A 15,386-nucleotide genomic window follows, 5' to 3' on the forward strand; every position below is an offset into this window, starting at 1 on the left:
CTGTCGTCTATACAAATAACAAGAAATTTTCATATTGTGTACTAATGACTCCTTTTACTATTTGATATGTAAGTCAACATATTAGTAAATAGCATAATACTATACAGAGATGGGGAAAACCAAACAAGTAATTTTCTAGAATAAATTAACAACCTTCACAGATTGTGCTACCAGCCTGCAGATGAAATCCATGAAATCCAGGTCTTTGTAGCAGTGTGTAATGACAGTACCCCTTGCCAGTGGGACTCCAGGTTTCTTTAAATAGTGAAAAAAAGAAAAATGAGCACACTCAAGGGTAAAGTGAAGCACCCAAAGTAAAAATTAATATAAACTCCAAATTAATCCTACCGATCAGTTAACACCACTTAAAATCAAATAAGTAAATAAATGGAAACCCACACACCACTCTGGAATTTTTTGTATCTGCATTAAGACAGATAATGAAAGGCATTACATATAAACTATATTCAAATAAACATATATTGTAGTAATTGACATATCTTCCTAGCAGTAGCAAGTACTTGCACCTTAAAACCATACTTCAACTTTGCCAAAACAAAATCAAAGCTTTTTATAATTAACTTTATATTTATAAAGAAAGATAACAGAAACAACAGGTGGGCATCCAGGCTCCATCCTTGCAATTAAATCTTTCAGTACAGTTCTACAACTAACCACATGAACAGGTGGTCCATATTCATAAACCTAGTAACAGAGTCAAGACATTATTAATAAAGTCCCTCATGCTTCTCTCAGCTTGCATCTGTTAAATACTTTACCCTTATTGGATCCATCCAATGCCATTTATGAGTTGGGCTTTTTATATTTAAAAGCTGAATAACTCTCACAAATAGATTAGTCTCATGATATGGCAGAACACAACCAATCAAACTATCTTGATTGTAGAGATGGATGTGAAATCTAAGGAAAAACACATATACACAGTTAAAAATCATATGGAAATCCAAAAAAACCCGACCCAGTCACTTTCTTCTCGAAACATCTGGTTTACTTGTTTTTAAGCAAGATGAAGTCATACTGACTCAGACACATGGTCCACCTACAGTCCAGAATCCCTAGATGGCTGCTAGCCTGTATGCACTAAAGGAAAGAAACAGTGCTAGCAATTTTTTCCTCCCTTTCAGTAATTTTAGATCCCTATAGGAGTTAAGTATGAATTTCAGTATAATATATATATTATATCATATATATAAAACCGTGTTTCAAAGGCTGTAGCAACAAAATCACCCACTCTTTCATGACATGAAGTATTACACTTTCTGCATCTGGGTAGATTAGTTTAAACAAATACAACATCACTTCACAAAATACTTGATATGTTTTTTCTTCATACCTTCCTACATAATCTTGAAATAAGACTACTTAGCTCATGTTATAATACAAGGGCATCATATTCATGGTTCACAGTTAATACTGAAAATCAGCTATTTTACACAGCCCATTTCCAAAAGTGTACGACATAAAATGCCTCTCTAGGTCCTCTGTAAGATGGCTAGAGTTGGGCAAATTTGGTGAAAGCTAGGCAAAGCATTTATTGCTTTTATATAGACTATCATGACAGATCAAAACTTTCACAGAAATTTATCAAAAGACAAAAATCTAATTGGCAAAGAAGAGCATCTGGCCCCATAAAGACTAAGCCCAAGTGAGTATTTTTAACAATTTAACCTGCGTTTTTAGAAAACAAGTAAAATTATTTAGAATTTTTCTCAATGGTGAAAAAATATCTGGCATTTCTAGTAGTCTTATCTATTGACATATAAAATATTCAGTGGATTACCTGTGGATCAGCCATTCAAGGCACTTTTGGGCTGGCTTAAGCATAAAGTAAGGGGACAGGTGAATTAGGAACAATGAAATATTCTTATCCAGTTGCTGATTTACTGCTTTAGATTGAACACTGCGCTCCAGGCCTTTGGACGTGGAACTAAACAAACTGGACTGGAACACTTCAAATGAAGGATCAATCCCCATCAGTTCTTCTAAGCCAGTACATCCTGTGGAAAAAAAATGGAAGAAAGCTTTAAACGCAAGTTTTATTCACCAGTCCTACCCACCTACTTCCTCAATGGCATACTCAGCTTCCTTGCTATACGTTACACTCACTATGAAAACCAAACCAACCAGTAAATCTTACTAAAAATATTAAGACCAAAACTTTTGCTACACTTATAAATTAGAGTGTATCCAGCTGGCTGCGGGAGGTGAACCATCCCTGCCATTTGCGAGATTGCATCTGGAGCAATGTGTATAATTTTGAGCTCATGAGCAGAAGAAAAACATTGCCAAATCGGTGTGAGTCCAGCACAGGAGCACTAAGATGGTCAGGGGACTGGTAAATAATATAAAAGGAAACTGTATGGAGGAATTGGGCTTGTTCAGCCTGGAGAAGAATCAACAGGAAATCTTCCTGCTGTCTGCAACTACTTGATGGGACATAGCGTAGGTTATCAAGAATATGGAGCCAGCCTCTTCTCACAGATGTACAATGGGAGGATGGGAGGCCACAGATATAAGTAAGAACATATGAAACTCGAAGGCAATGCACGGATTGATTATTATTTCTTTTTTTTAAACATGGGGGTGGTCAAACACTAAATCAGAGGCCCAATATTGGATCAGAGACCATTCATCCTCAAACTCAGCCAAACACAGGCCTGAGCAACCTGGACTAACTAGCCCTGTGGTCAGTTGGGCTAGTACCAAACAACTGTGAGAGGTCCCCTCCAGCCAAATTTATTGCGATTTTATATGGATGAAGCAAGCAAAGGTACCTCTTTAAATAAATTAAAATACAATATTCTACGTACACCACTGGATAAATGAATCCTTTATTTCACAAAAGCTTGTAAATATTAATGGCTAATCACAAAGAAGACTGTTTCAGCTGAAATGAAGACACTAGGTGGTTGGCTGAAATATGGCAAAAATAAACTATTTGATGTAGCAGTTCTATAGCAGCTATTTAAGAAACGAAAAAATACTCTATGTTGCATCAAAGACATATAAATCTACAACCTTGTTACTTAACATAGGTATATTATATTAATTTTTCTGGTTTTAGAAAACAGCCTTCTCATTCACGAAGCATCACATTCCTGGGTAAAGTTCCAAACAAAAATGGAAAGAAGTAAGCACAAAGGATCTGAAGCATGCAAACACAGCAATGGCTTCTGCCACCTTACACTATTTGTGGCCATAGTGTAACCAAAGAGCAGGGTGTCAGCATGTTTTGATGAAATCACAGAATTCAGGTTGGAAGGGACCTTGGGCAGCTCTCTAGTCCAAGGCCCTGCCAAAAGCAGAGTGTGCCCTGAAATCAGCTCAAGTTGCTCAAGGCATTATCCAGTTGGGGCTTTCAAAAGCACGAAGAGCACAACCTCTCTGGACAACCTGTTGAACTGCTTGACTGTCTTCACAGTGAGAAAAGCTCTTCCTTATATCCAGTTTGAGCCTCTGTTGTTTCAACTTATGCCCATTGCCTCCTGTCCTCCAGCCGACCTGTCTTCCTGAAACCTCCTCACAGGTGCTGGCGGGCTGCTGTCAGACCCCCCCAGGGCCTTCTCTTCTCCAGGCTGAATGAGACCAGCCCCACCAACCTCTCCTTACAGGGCAAATTCTCCAGCCCTCGGCCACCTTGGGGCCCCCAACTCTTCCCAGTCACCTTACCCATCACGCACCCAGAAACGTGCTCCAAGAAGACCGGCTCCATGCTCTTCCCATAGACTGGAGCGATGCTGATTAACCCATAGGTTCTTGAATTATCCTTCTGGCCTCTTTTGAATACGGGTTTGCCTTTCCCAGGCTTTTTTTTTTGACAGACAATTCGTTAAATCACCGGGACTTAAACCACCCCAACTCACCGATTGCAAAAAACGTGTCCCTGTCAATACCAGCAGCCTCCTTGCAGGTGAACAGCAGCGACGCTACTTCGGTGCGGTTCAGGAGGCTGGGGTCAGTCTGGGGAAGCGCCAGCCGCTTCAGCTGCTCCGCCAGGGACGTCATGGCTTCGTCTCCCAACCAAAGAGGCCTTCAGAGAAACCTAATGGAAGAAACCCAAAGCAGGCCCGCGGGTAACGCAGCTGCGTGGAGGCAGACGCCGCCCCTCCCCCCGCCAGCGCCCCTCAGGGCCGCGCACGCCCGGTGGGGGGGTGGGGGAGAAGAGGGACGGCGGCAGGCGGGGAGACGAGCCTCTTCCCGGTCCCGCTCCCGGTCCCCGCCACCGACCTAGCTCCGCTCCGCTGCCCGCCGGGCCCCACGTGAGCCGCCGCGCCGCTCACCCGGAAGCGGCGGCCCGGGCGGAACGGGAAGCTGCGGCCCCGCCGCCCCGCCTCAGCCGCACGGAGCCTGCGCCGCGCGCCGCCGCTTGGCGCCAGTTTCGCGCCTCCGAGCGCGGCCCCGGTGTGGAGGCGTCGTCCGGGCCTGTGAGGCGGGGAGAGCGGGACGGGCGCGCAGCCGGTGGGTCTTGGCCCGCAGCACGGGTGGGTGGATGGAGAAGCCTCCGTGAGGTGTCTGTGGCCAGGCGTGCTGCTGGCCTTGTGCTGAGCCCAGCAGTGGGGGGCCATCCCCTCAGCAGCGTCTCAGTAGTGAGGGTGCGTGCAACAGGAGTAGCTCTGTTACTGAAATCTCGGAATGAAAAACTTTTCAACACCAATGTGATGTAGATAAGCAGACACTTCTTTATTGACGGCCGGGTGCGTGAGTGAGTTCTCTCACGATCAACGCACACCAAGCTTCAAAATCATACACCTCATCTAGAACTTATTCATACATATTCATTAAATATTCATGCATAAACATAGTATTTCCCAAAAATCATTCACATACTCTCGCTTCATATGTTAGTTAGCTTATCGGTCCTTCGCGCTTGCGCATATTCTTCCAAGACTTGTGGGCAGGGGTCTTTGGGAGGAAGGCCGTAGGTCTTCCTCATGGTGTACTTTTCACCTTTTGCCTGGTATGTGATGGTCGTGCAAGTCTGCAGTGTTCTTATCGGTCTGAGCTAATTTATGTCCTTGTTGACCATCTGTTTCTTCTGCTTGTTTCTTTTAGTCGCTCCCTCTAGATAACTTATAAACAGGCTCCTTGTTAGAGAAAGTTAAAGAAAGAGAAACAGACTCCTTCTTTCATCAGTTATTTCATCAATTATTTCTTTCAAACTATGGTTACATGACCTAATTACTATACCTACATTCTTTGAGTAAATATAAGTTCTTAGCCTTGGTACAGGGCTGTACAGAGGATTTCATAGCAGCTTTTGTTGTGCAACTACTAGTTTCATTAGAATATATTTCTTATTCCTCTATATTTCTATTAAAATAATTTTAGCAAATCTGTAACAGCTCCACCTCAGGCTTTTTCCATATCTGGAGTGAGTAACGCTCAGGGAAGTGCAGGATTCCCCTGAGTGCAAAAGGTCATGAAAGCTACTGTAGTGTGCAGGGGCTAGGTCCCAGCTGCAGACCCACAGAAGTAGGTTGGAAGAGTCCCCTAAAAGCTGTCTGATTTCGCCCCAGAGCAGGGCCAGCTTGGAGCCAGTTGCTCAGTTTTGGTCCAGTTGCATTTGGAGTATCTCCAAGGATGGAAATTCCACAGCTTCACTCAGGCTTCTCATCCATAGTTTGGTTGCCATCAGGTTGAAAAGAAATTCCTAGTATTAAAAACTACAATGTCTCCCACCAGCTTGTATACAAGGCTGCAGGGTTCTGTGCTTGGAAGTTGGTGCACAAAGCCAGAAAGGCAGCGTGGCTTGAGAAACCAGGAGAAGCCTGGAGAAAAAAAAAAAAAAAAAAAAAAAAAAGGCAGAAATAAAACTAATTTCAGTTGATGCCAGTGGATGGACAAAATGATGCCAAATACAACAATTCCAGCACCAGATCTGTACAATTACTTCCATGTGTTTTTGAGAATCTGTGTAGTCCATGGCAGAAATAACAAATCTGTTCACATAGTAAAGCTGCCTTATTTGGCAATCATTTAGCATATAACAGCAATACAAAAAGCTGATAGAAGTTTAGGGTTGCAGAGAATTGTTTAAATGCTTAATTTTATCCATTAGGAGTATCCACTGATTTCAACAAGGCTTTGCATTAAGTTAAACCTTTGTAGAGAGGGAGCAGAGAGCGAAAATGAAGTTGGATGTCTGACATTGTGTCTGATAATATTTGCTGGTGCCTTGTCAGGGAGCATGTATTGTGTTACTTGTGACAGGTGTTACCTGGGTGTAATGACAGCCATGGCTGAGCTGTTGAGGGTCACTACCACTGCAGTTACAACAGTGGCATTTGGAGGATATTACTGATTTAACAGGTTTGCTGTTATTTTTCTGATTGTTCTCACACTGAGATTCTGATCATTTAACAAATGAGCTGTCTAGGGGTGGTGCAAACCAAGAGGCCAATTTATTGCACTTTTTCACATGCCCTGTGGCTTTTGTGCATCTTCTTCCTTTATGAAACCTTATGTGGCCTTATTTTTGGTATGGTTTATACCTGCATAAATATGCATGTTTCCATGTCTAAAAATACCAAACATTAAAATATGTAGACTTTGCAAAGGACAGAAAGCTGTTTCTAAAAGAGAAAAGTAGTAATTTTTTAGCAATGTGATTCATTATTTGAATACTATAGTCAGAAAGATAAAATAGAAGTTGTAAACACTGACATAGGTTCAGCTTTTCCAGTACCGCTATCCCGCTCTATTCTTTCCCATGGAGAGCTGTAAGGCAGGTTTTATACCTCTGTGCTTTCTGTTCCATCCTTGTTTGGTTTCAGAGTAAAGCTGGGATTCCCTTTGGAGGTTGAGGAACAGAGATACCTTCTGCAGAGGGAAAAATACTTGTTCTTGATTTAATTCCAAAAAAGTGTTTCCCAGGAAAAATATAAAACCAGAAAATCTTTTAGAGAATATGCTTAGTTGGTGTTGTACTTTCCCAGTGGTGAAGCCTGAATATCACAGAGATTTGCTCCATACTGGACTACAGAGACATACCTTTCTGAACTTAAACCCAAGCCTGTTTCAATTGGTCCTTTTAGCTTCTCCGTGCCTGCATTATCACATAGGTAGTCTGTATGGATGGAATTCTCCTAGCCATACTACAGCTGTGATCACTGTGTTTGACTGATTAGATTGTCTGTTAAAAAATCTTGAAGTCTTAGAATATAGATTGTCATGTGCTAATTTTTGTTTGGGAAAAAGTGATCTGCTTCAAGCATTTTCTGTAAGCCTATTCACTTGTAAACATTGGTGTGTTTGAAAAAAATTGAGAAATGCAAATGCTAATAAACTTAATGTTCTTTACATCTGGGTAGATTTATGCTACTGCTGGAGCAAATATAATTGATGTCTTTATACAGATTAAGATCTAGCCTTTATATTCCTTTCCTTCCAATTCACTTCACCAGCTGTGCATATAGAGAGCTATATCTACCTTAGTAAGTAATGCAACCCAGTTGGAGGAAATTTGTGGAATGAAGTAGTGCTGAGGAACCCTTGTCACACTGTGTGCATTTCAGAGATCTTACACAGACTAGGTCTTGTAGACCAAATTCCCATTAGGTGCTCTTGCAGAATGCATCTTCTTGTTTGGTTTCATGTGTAGGCAATGCATGGGGAGGAATTTCATTCAAAGAGAAAAAGGGAATCACTTTTGATACGTAAAAGGAGTGTGTTCAGTAGCATTCAGTTGTAATATATCAAAATGAAGATTAAGGAATTGAGTACTACCTATACAATTTACTGTTTACATAAAAAGTTAGACTGTGTTTGTATTTAGTACTCCTAAGTATGCTCAAAAGCTTATTAATTCATTTGCTAGGATGACACTTCTTTTTCCTTCTTGTACCACCTCTTGTAATCTAGTGAGCCATGATGATTTTGGATTACTAAAACAGTTCTGAAGGAGTTGGAAGAGATCAACCTTCCATGTGCTTAACCGTCACTTGCTAGTAATCTTGGTATGCTCCCTGATATTTTCCCATTGCCATTTCTAATAGGGAACGTGACAATGCCTGACATCTAAAATATGATGATTGCACCGTAATGAAGTAATATTAAAAACTTTCTAGGATATGCAAAGAAGACTGTAACTTCCTTAGAGTGTATCAAGTTCTCTTAACTTTTGAAGCAAAAGTAGGTGTTAACAGTTACGTGTGTTTAATGTGGGTATATGTATACTAACTGACCTGTAAACTGAGCTGTGTTCTGGAGCAGTGGCTTGAACATCTTGTAAACCAAGGTAATCTTATTGTCAAGGGGTGTGTTTCGTTTTGCTGTTGGTTGTAGGAGGCATGCCAAAGTTTTGTACTTTTGGAAGCTGTGCAGTTAAATCTGCTGCTCCAAGCTAATCTGTGTCTTGTTCTTAATTTGTGTACGTATCTTCTCCCTATTGGAAGTGTATAATTTATAAAAATACATCTGTAGTGTCTGAATTTATAGAGTTACTGTAATTATCAGGAAGAACAGTGCTTTATTGTGTACTTTAAGGCTGCAGTAATGTATTTTTCTCTGTTTTCAGTTCTTTCTGCTCCCAGTGACAATGCAGCAGTCACCCTTCACCTCAGGACATTGTGAAATGATGAGACAGTACACTTCTGCAGTGTATACATGGATAAGGCCTTGAGGCCATTATTCCCTTGGCTAAGCTTTTGTTAGAAGCAAAGAGATTTGAGACATTGTATCATGTAGCAACACAAATATGTAAAATGAGAGAGTTAAGATTTGTTTTCCTTGTGTACCTTTCCTTCCCTAAGGGCTTGATCTTTTTATGCTTACATTAGTGAAACTCCAGAGTAATTCTGATGGGGTCAGTGAAGTTGTATGAGTGCACAGCTGATGTAACTGAGGGCAGAGACAATCAAGCATAATTTGATGGTGGTTGGGGTTATGCAGAATTGCAGTTCTCATTACTGGGACAGGACTGAAGGGAGAACAATTCTTCAGTTGAACTGAAGGGCTGGAATAAGCTTCCTTGCTAGGCAGTGTATCAAGCACATCATCGACTCCCTGACCACTGTGGCAGGCAGTATCGTGTTTCCCTGTCTTCTCTTGGGAAATCTGTTGCAGCTTCCCTCAGCCATAAATTCTCATGTGTAGCTGCATTCCAGATCTAATAATAAATAGGAACCCTCTGGATGGGGTGGTGGGAAGCTATTTTTGGACTTCTACTGTATTAAAGGCTTTCTGATACGGTAATATAAATTGAGGACTTTTGAATCAAAATTCTTGTAAAGGAGACTTTTATATATTCTAGATAAGGAGAAATAACCCCCAGATAAACAAATCGGCTTCAGCTAGGCACATGCAGAGAAAGCACTGGCTTGAAAAGGGTAGGGAATAGTCCTCCTTATAATTCCATTTGTATCCATTTGAGGAAGGTCTAGTTTGCCCCAAAAGCATCAGGGAGAGTAAGAAAGACAAATGGATATGGTGAAAAACGGAAGGAAAAAGCAGTCCTTTCAGTGCTGAGCTACTTGATGAATTGTGATTTTTTTTGTTTGTTTATTGTGTAAAAAGTCAGCTAGAAAGTTGGATTTTAAGGACTGCACAATTGTTGCAATGAAAAATAGGAAAATACACTGAAAAAGTCTGTCATGATTTCTGTGATTGTGATAATCCTTTGTCATGATTTGATATTTATTAGATTGGGAAATATGATATTCGTGTGTATAGGTTAGATGTTTATTATTATGAAAAGATACCTGTGCCAGACAGTCTGAGAGAGTAGGTGTCATGGATCTACTGTGTGGTAGTTGTGAGTCACATTGTTTAATGCATTGGGAGAACTTGGTAATCAGAGTGCGGCAATGTGGCCGTTAGGGACTTGCATGTAATAAGCAACAAGGACAGTGTTGTGTACTGGGCACTAGACATGTCCTGTCTTTCATAGCAGGGCTGTAAACAGTAAAAGAGACAATAAACTGAAGGATGGGGAGAAGGCGGAAGTGATCAATATGGAACATGCTTTTTTTACTGCAGTACACTCTCACTATTGCCTCCCTCAACTGCCTGTTATTCAAGCAACTGACAGCATTGGAACAGGAGTAGATCTCTTATGGTGCAACTACCCATTCCTAATCTGCAGCTGTTCAAACCTCTATTTGCTTGTCAGCCAGCCATTCGCCTTTTTTTTTTTTGTTTGTTTGTTTGTTTTAAATGCTGAGATTAATCACAGCTCCTTCCCTGAAGGAGAAGTAGTGTCATTCCTATCTTGATGCACTAAATACAAACTTCAGCCTTTTCCCAGGCTGCCTATTGAAGCCAGTGCTGCTTTCATTTCTTCATTTGCCCTAGTCACTGCCAGTCCGCAGGCCTGCTGAACACATGGTTTGAACTAGAATTAGCTCACAACTTCATATGACAATGCCTGAAAACAGTATGATCCACATTCAGTAGCAGAGAGGAGAATATATATCTGCTGGTTTTGCTGTGCAATTATATTTGGTTACATATTTTTATTCATCCACTTTCTAAAATTTATTTATTTTACATATTTTTGTGTAGGAATGAGTTACGCATTCATGTAATGCCTGGCACAGAGGCACTGGGAACACTGGGAACGTCTGAGCATTTTTTAGTGTATGTACATATGCATATAAATATATATGTGAGAGATATTAATACTATAATATTTGGAAAGTATTAGAAAGTCAGAAAGTGCAGTTCTGTGATACTGAATTATACGAAGTAGCTGCAATTACAAAAATCCACCAAACCTTTCTCTACATTTCAGTGCATTTTAGAAAATGTTTGGCTTTTGTACTTGCTTTCATTGTGCATTGGAAACTGTTCATGCTTTTATATATCTTGGGAATTCTTGGGGAAAAAACCTGTGTTTGATTTAGATGATGAGGGCATGCAACTGAGTTTTAATGATAAACCTAGATCTCCAGATTTGGTGATTTACTAGAGGTGCCATATTTTCAGAGTTAAAATAGTGGCCCTGCTGTCTCGAGATAATAAGATGCTGTGCTGCCTTTCATAAAATAGTCTTGACAACTGGAAATGTTCTTGTTAACAGCTAATAACTCTTACTGACAAAAGTATATTGTCAGTGTTTTATCCACTGTATTTCTTACTCTCTGTCATTCTGCATGTATTGTGTATGCCAGTAACTTCAGAGAGTTCTCTGCAGAGAAACTACTTGGGAGAGATTTAGAGGACCAGTGATATCAGAGGCAATTCCTCAGCCACACTCAGAGGAGGGTGCTATTTCTGCAGAAGGCTTGACAGGCACTTAGTATAGTGGGTAGGAAGGCAGCTTGGCCTGAACAAGTAGTGAAGGGAGTGTGTGGTGCTAAGGATCTGGTGATTCTGCCAGTGATGCTAATACACTTTGAAATAAGCCTGGTGGCCAGAGATGAAGCAGTTCCTGCTGCAATGCTCTCAGATACTGCACAGGAGAGGTTACGCTTCAAAATCTTTCTCACTTTACTTGTGGTAGGCTCCCATTGGTTTGCAATACCTGCTAATTCTTAACAGTGTGGTGAAGGGGGAACAAAACATTTTTAAAAATGTATGACTTACTTAATCTTTAAAATGTGCCTAGTCTGTCTGTGTCACTGTAACACATTTCAAGACTCTTTTGTGTGAAATACAACAGACAGATCTGAGATGCAAAATACGATGTTCTTTCTTGAGCAGAAGCTGTGGTGGTTATGTAACTGTTAATCTGCACTGGAAACCTTTAGTTCTTTCCTTAACATTTTGTATGAACTGTCTTCTAATTCAGAACTCATTTATAATTGCATAATTCATAATGTATTTATGGTTAGTTGTAGAGCACATATCTTAAAAGAACATCAAGATCACAAGTCAATTAATGGTAGACTGCGCCAGAGTTAAGTTTTCCAAGCAATCTTAAAATTCAGCTGCTTTGTATGTATCACAATGCAGATTTTAGTTGCAGGGTCACAAACTACTTTTTCTCCAGAAATCCTGCTTTGTTCAGTGTATTGCATAAGCAGTGCTCTACAGCATTATGATTTCTTTTTTTCATTCAGTGAAGGTCTGTTGCACTCGATTAAAGCACATTCGCAAATACATAATTTATGATTTTCATTTCTGGTCATCACAGTATTTGTAGTTGTCTTCAAGTATTCAAAATCTATTGGGTATTTGATTTTCATATACTTCCTTATATTCACAGCATTAGTTTTATTTCTGGTCTACAGAAAGAAAACTGAGCCACATGCTCTAAACTGCCCGTATTCCATTTCCCCTTCCAGTGGATAGTTTTAAGATAATGAATGCTGGTACTATGGAATTTGTCTTTTCGCTAAAGTACTTTACAGAGTACATTCGCATACTGTCTTTTTGCTCACTGAATAGGCCTGGTGGTTTGAATATATAAGCCCAACAGAATCCTATATTTGTCTGGTATTTCCATCATGCATTGTTCTAAACATTCCTGCAATTGAAAGTGCAGTTTATGACCCTCCTGACTTCCACCACTGGTATTTCAAGAGTGAAAAATCAGGCCCTACAAATTTAGGGCCTAATCAATCTAATTTTCCATGGATCATCTCTGTGCCAGGGTTACCTATGAAGGAGATATAAGAGGGATTGCTGAGCCATGGGCCACAGTGGTGTTCTAGTGTTCTAGAAGTGCATTTTTAACTGAGTAGTCACCTCTAGAGAAGTCCAAGATACATTTGAATCCATCCACTTGAACTGAAAAGTAAGCTTTCTGATGAATGCTTTTATCATAGGAAAAGACTCCAGGGGAAGATGTGTTCAGACTATCTCAACTGAAAAATGAATTCTGAAGTTTGCTATAAATACATGTGGAGCCTTACCAGCATATAAGTAGGTTTACCTTTGTCCTAGTTGCTGACTATTGTCCATATGAACTGGAAAAATACCTAGAACAGCATCTGGCTTGAAAAATAACACCTTGAATTTGATTCAGTTATGAAATTCTGGAAGATTACAGCTATTCCAGATTCAACTATAGGACACAACAGAAATCTAGTCTGCCCATTAGTACAACTCCACTGCATTTATCCTATAGACAAACTGGTTTCAAAGTGGAGAAACATGCAAATACTCTCCCCTCCTGCTTTGCTTATGCTAAACTGGATTTATGAAGGGAGAGAGGTGAGCCAATTAGGAAACAAAGGATTTGTCCGCATTCAAAGGGACTGAGAATATTCAAGGGCCTTCACCACGAGTAGGTTATTGCTGGTAGATCTCAAGAGCAACCAGTCTCATACTGGAAAGTATGTTGTACAAAACTGTTACCTGAGATGAGAATATGGCCAAAGTTAGTGAGACAGATCATAGTTGGACAGGGAACAATTGACTTCAGAACAGGAACTGGAAAATTCAGGCCTTGCTGCTTTTGTGTCAGGCATGGCAGGAACATTGCTCGTTTTCTCACTACTGATTCTTAATACAGCTGTGTCAGAGTAAAGCTTTGTTGGGCAGTATGTAAGGACAACAGTGCTGAAAAAGGAAAACTTGCACTGTACATGTTGCAAAAAGAACATGTTATCCCTGTTTGGCAGTAATTCAGGTTGTACCTCATGCTCCCTTGTACAGTGATGAATTTTTCCTTTTTACTAATCTTTGTATCGCTCCTGTGGAATGAATAGTAAGTAGCTAGTGTTCAGTTTGAGACTGGCAATTTGTTCAACCAGGTTGCCTTCTGGAGTGTGTAACTTTAATTTAATTGATGTTAGTGAAATTACATTGGTGTATCTGGAAAGAGAAATGAGGGCATTGAAACTGCAACTTGTCTAAGGTCATTCAGTCAATCTGTACAAATGCAGCGTCTGATATCCAGTGCCCATATCCTGTGCCCGTAATCTCTACCTCATACCTCAGTGATTTAAAACCTGACAGGTCTCATCTGTGCCTCTTAGATAATTATTGTCTGGAAACTCTGACTTAGTTGATGATGTTTGTTTCTAGATAAAGGCATGTTGTCTATGCATTCCTTATCTCACATGCACACGCCTCTGTTCTCTTTTCTCAGTGTAACCAAAACTATTGCTGAACAATGTTGTGCTTTTCTAGAAAAATAGTCTCAGGTAAATCAGCTATGGGTCACAGGCTGGCTCACTGAGGGGTTTTTTTAACTGGTTATGTTCATGAAGTACAAATTCTATAGTCAGTTGCAGGCTTTCACATTGCCCTAGCTGCACAATTTCTTCCTTGCTTAGTATCTTTGTGCAGTAAGGCTAAGCCAACATAAAACAGGAACACAGCCAGGATTCTGGGAACACATGATGGTGTGAAGGTTTCTTCAGAAGGTTTGTAACAGGCCATGCTATACCCCTAGTCCTGCCCCTTGCATTCTCATCGCTGAATCATTTTTATAATCCTGGATCTGTCTCACCATTTTTTCCAATCTTATGCCAGCACTATTTGTAGGTTCCCCACCTGTTACTGTGTGTATTACGTTGTAACTGTCTGTATATCGTTCTACAACTTCAGTGTGTTAACAGACTGACTGCAGTGTTGTATATAAATTACCATAGGCATTTCCCAGTTTTTCCTTTGATGTTACATTTTTAATCTGTGCAAAGCATCTATTGAAGCTTCTGGTACTGTTTAGTTCATGATCTAATGGGAGTTGCATCTACCCAGACAGGAACCATTAAGCAAAAAAGACACCCTCGAGAGGCTAGCTCAAGGGATAAGGGAGTTCAGGTGTCATGGTTTCTTCTGAAATATTTAATAGGAATGTGTCAGAATGCGAGGTCTGAGGGCTCTTCTCATTCATGAAAGTAGTGTAGTGCTTGTGCTTTTGTAGTGCTGCCTGGCAGTCGCCTTCAGTAGAGGGTTTGCCCTCTGCTACGTTACATCTTTCAGCACTCACATTGCAGTTTGTGATTGTTATTATGTATCGCAGTACTGCCTGGTGATACTGTGGCAGGGACCAGATGTTGAATGGTTCTTACTAATATCTGCCTTGAAGCTTTTCTGGAAACCAGGAGCATCTGCTGTGTAGGCTCCAAGGCTCCAAGTGTGGCCCTGCAAGCAGTAGGGGCACCCCCTCCAGAGTGTAAGGGACCCTGAATGCCTGAGCAAGCCTGACGTACTTGAATAGTGCTAGGCATTTTTGGATGCAGGCTGCACACAGACCCGCGAGACAAACATGCAGGTGAAGGGTGTATGGTAGGTAAAGCACACGTAATTTTTCTGTAGGCTCCTCAGGGCTTTTAGACAGAAAAAGCCTCTGTTCCAGAGAATTTGTGTTCTAGGTGGACATGAAGGGCCAAAGGAAGCATTGCTGAGAGTGTATCACAAGCAGCTTGTTTCTTTTTTGCTCAGTGAGAGTAGTCTAATGTGCCGACACTTAGCTTTTTGGGAAAATTTTATCTGAATTGACTTGCTCAAGGTCACATAGGGCATCTTAAGCT

The 15,386-nt window shown here is 40.7% G+C and overlaps 1 protein-coding gene across 1 annotated transcript in view; it reads right to left on the reverse strand.

Annotated features, from left to right (window-relative positions):
- The window catches only part of HEATR1 (HEAT repeat containing 1), a 38,636-nt gene extending 34,294 nt beyond the window's left edge, over window positions 1–4,342 (reverse strand). Inside the window, exons 1-5 of the mRNA XM_055713827.1 lie at window positions 4,249–4,342; window positions 3,885–4,063; window positions 1,802–2,018; window positions 780–921; window positions 154–255 (exon numbers count right to left, since the gene is read on the reverse strand). Coding sequence (XP_055569802.1) covers window positions 154–255; window positions 780–921; window positions 1,802–2,018; window positions 3,885–4,026 — 603 coding nt within the window. The 5' untranslated portion in view covers window positions 4,027–4,063; window positions 4,249–4,342. The remainder of the gene's footprint in view (window positions 1–153; window positions 256–779; window positions 922–1,801; window positions 2,019–3,884; window positions 4,064–4,248) is intronic.
- Window positions 4,343–15,386: the final 11,044 nt, after the last annotated feature.

The sequence above is a fragment of the Falco cherrug genome, chromosome 6, assembly GCF_023634085.1.
Source record: "Falco cherrug isolate bFalChe1 chromosome 6, bFalChe1.pri, whole genome shotgun sequence".
In the NCBI taxonomy this organism is placed as follows: Eukaryota; Metazoa; Chordata; class Aves; order Falconiformes; family Falconidae; genus Falco; species Falco cherrug.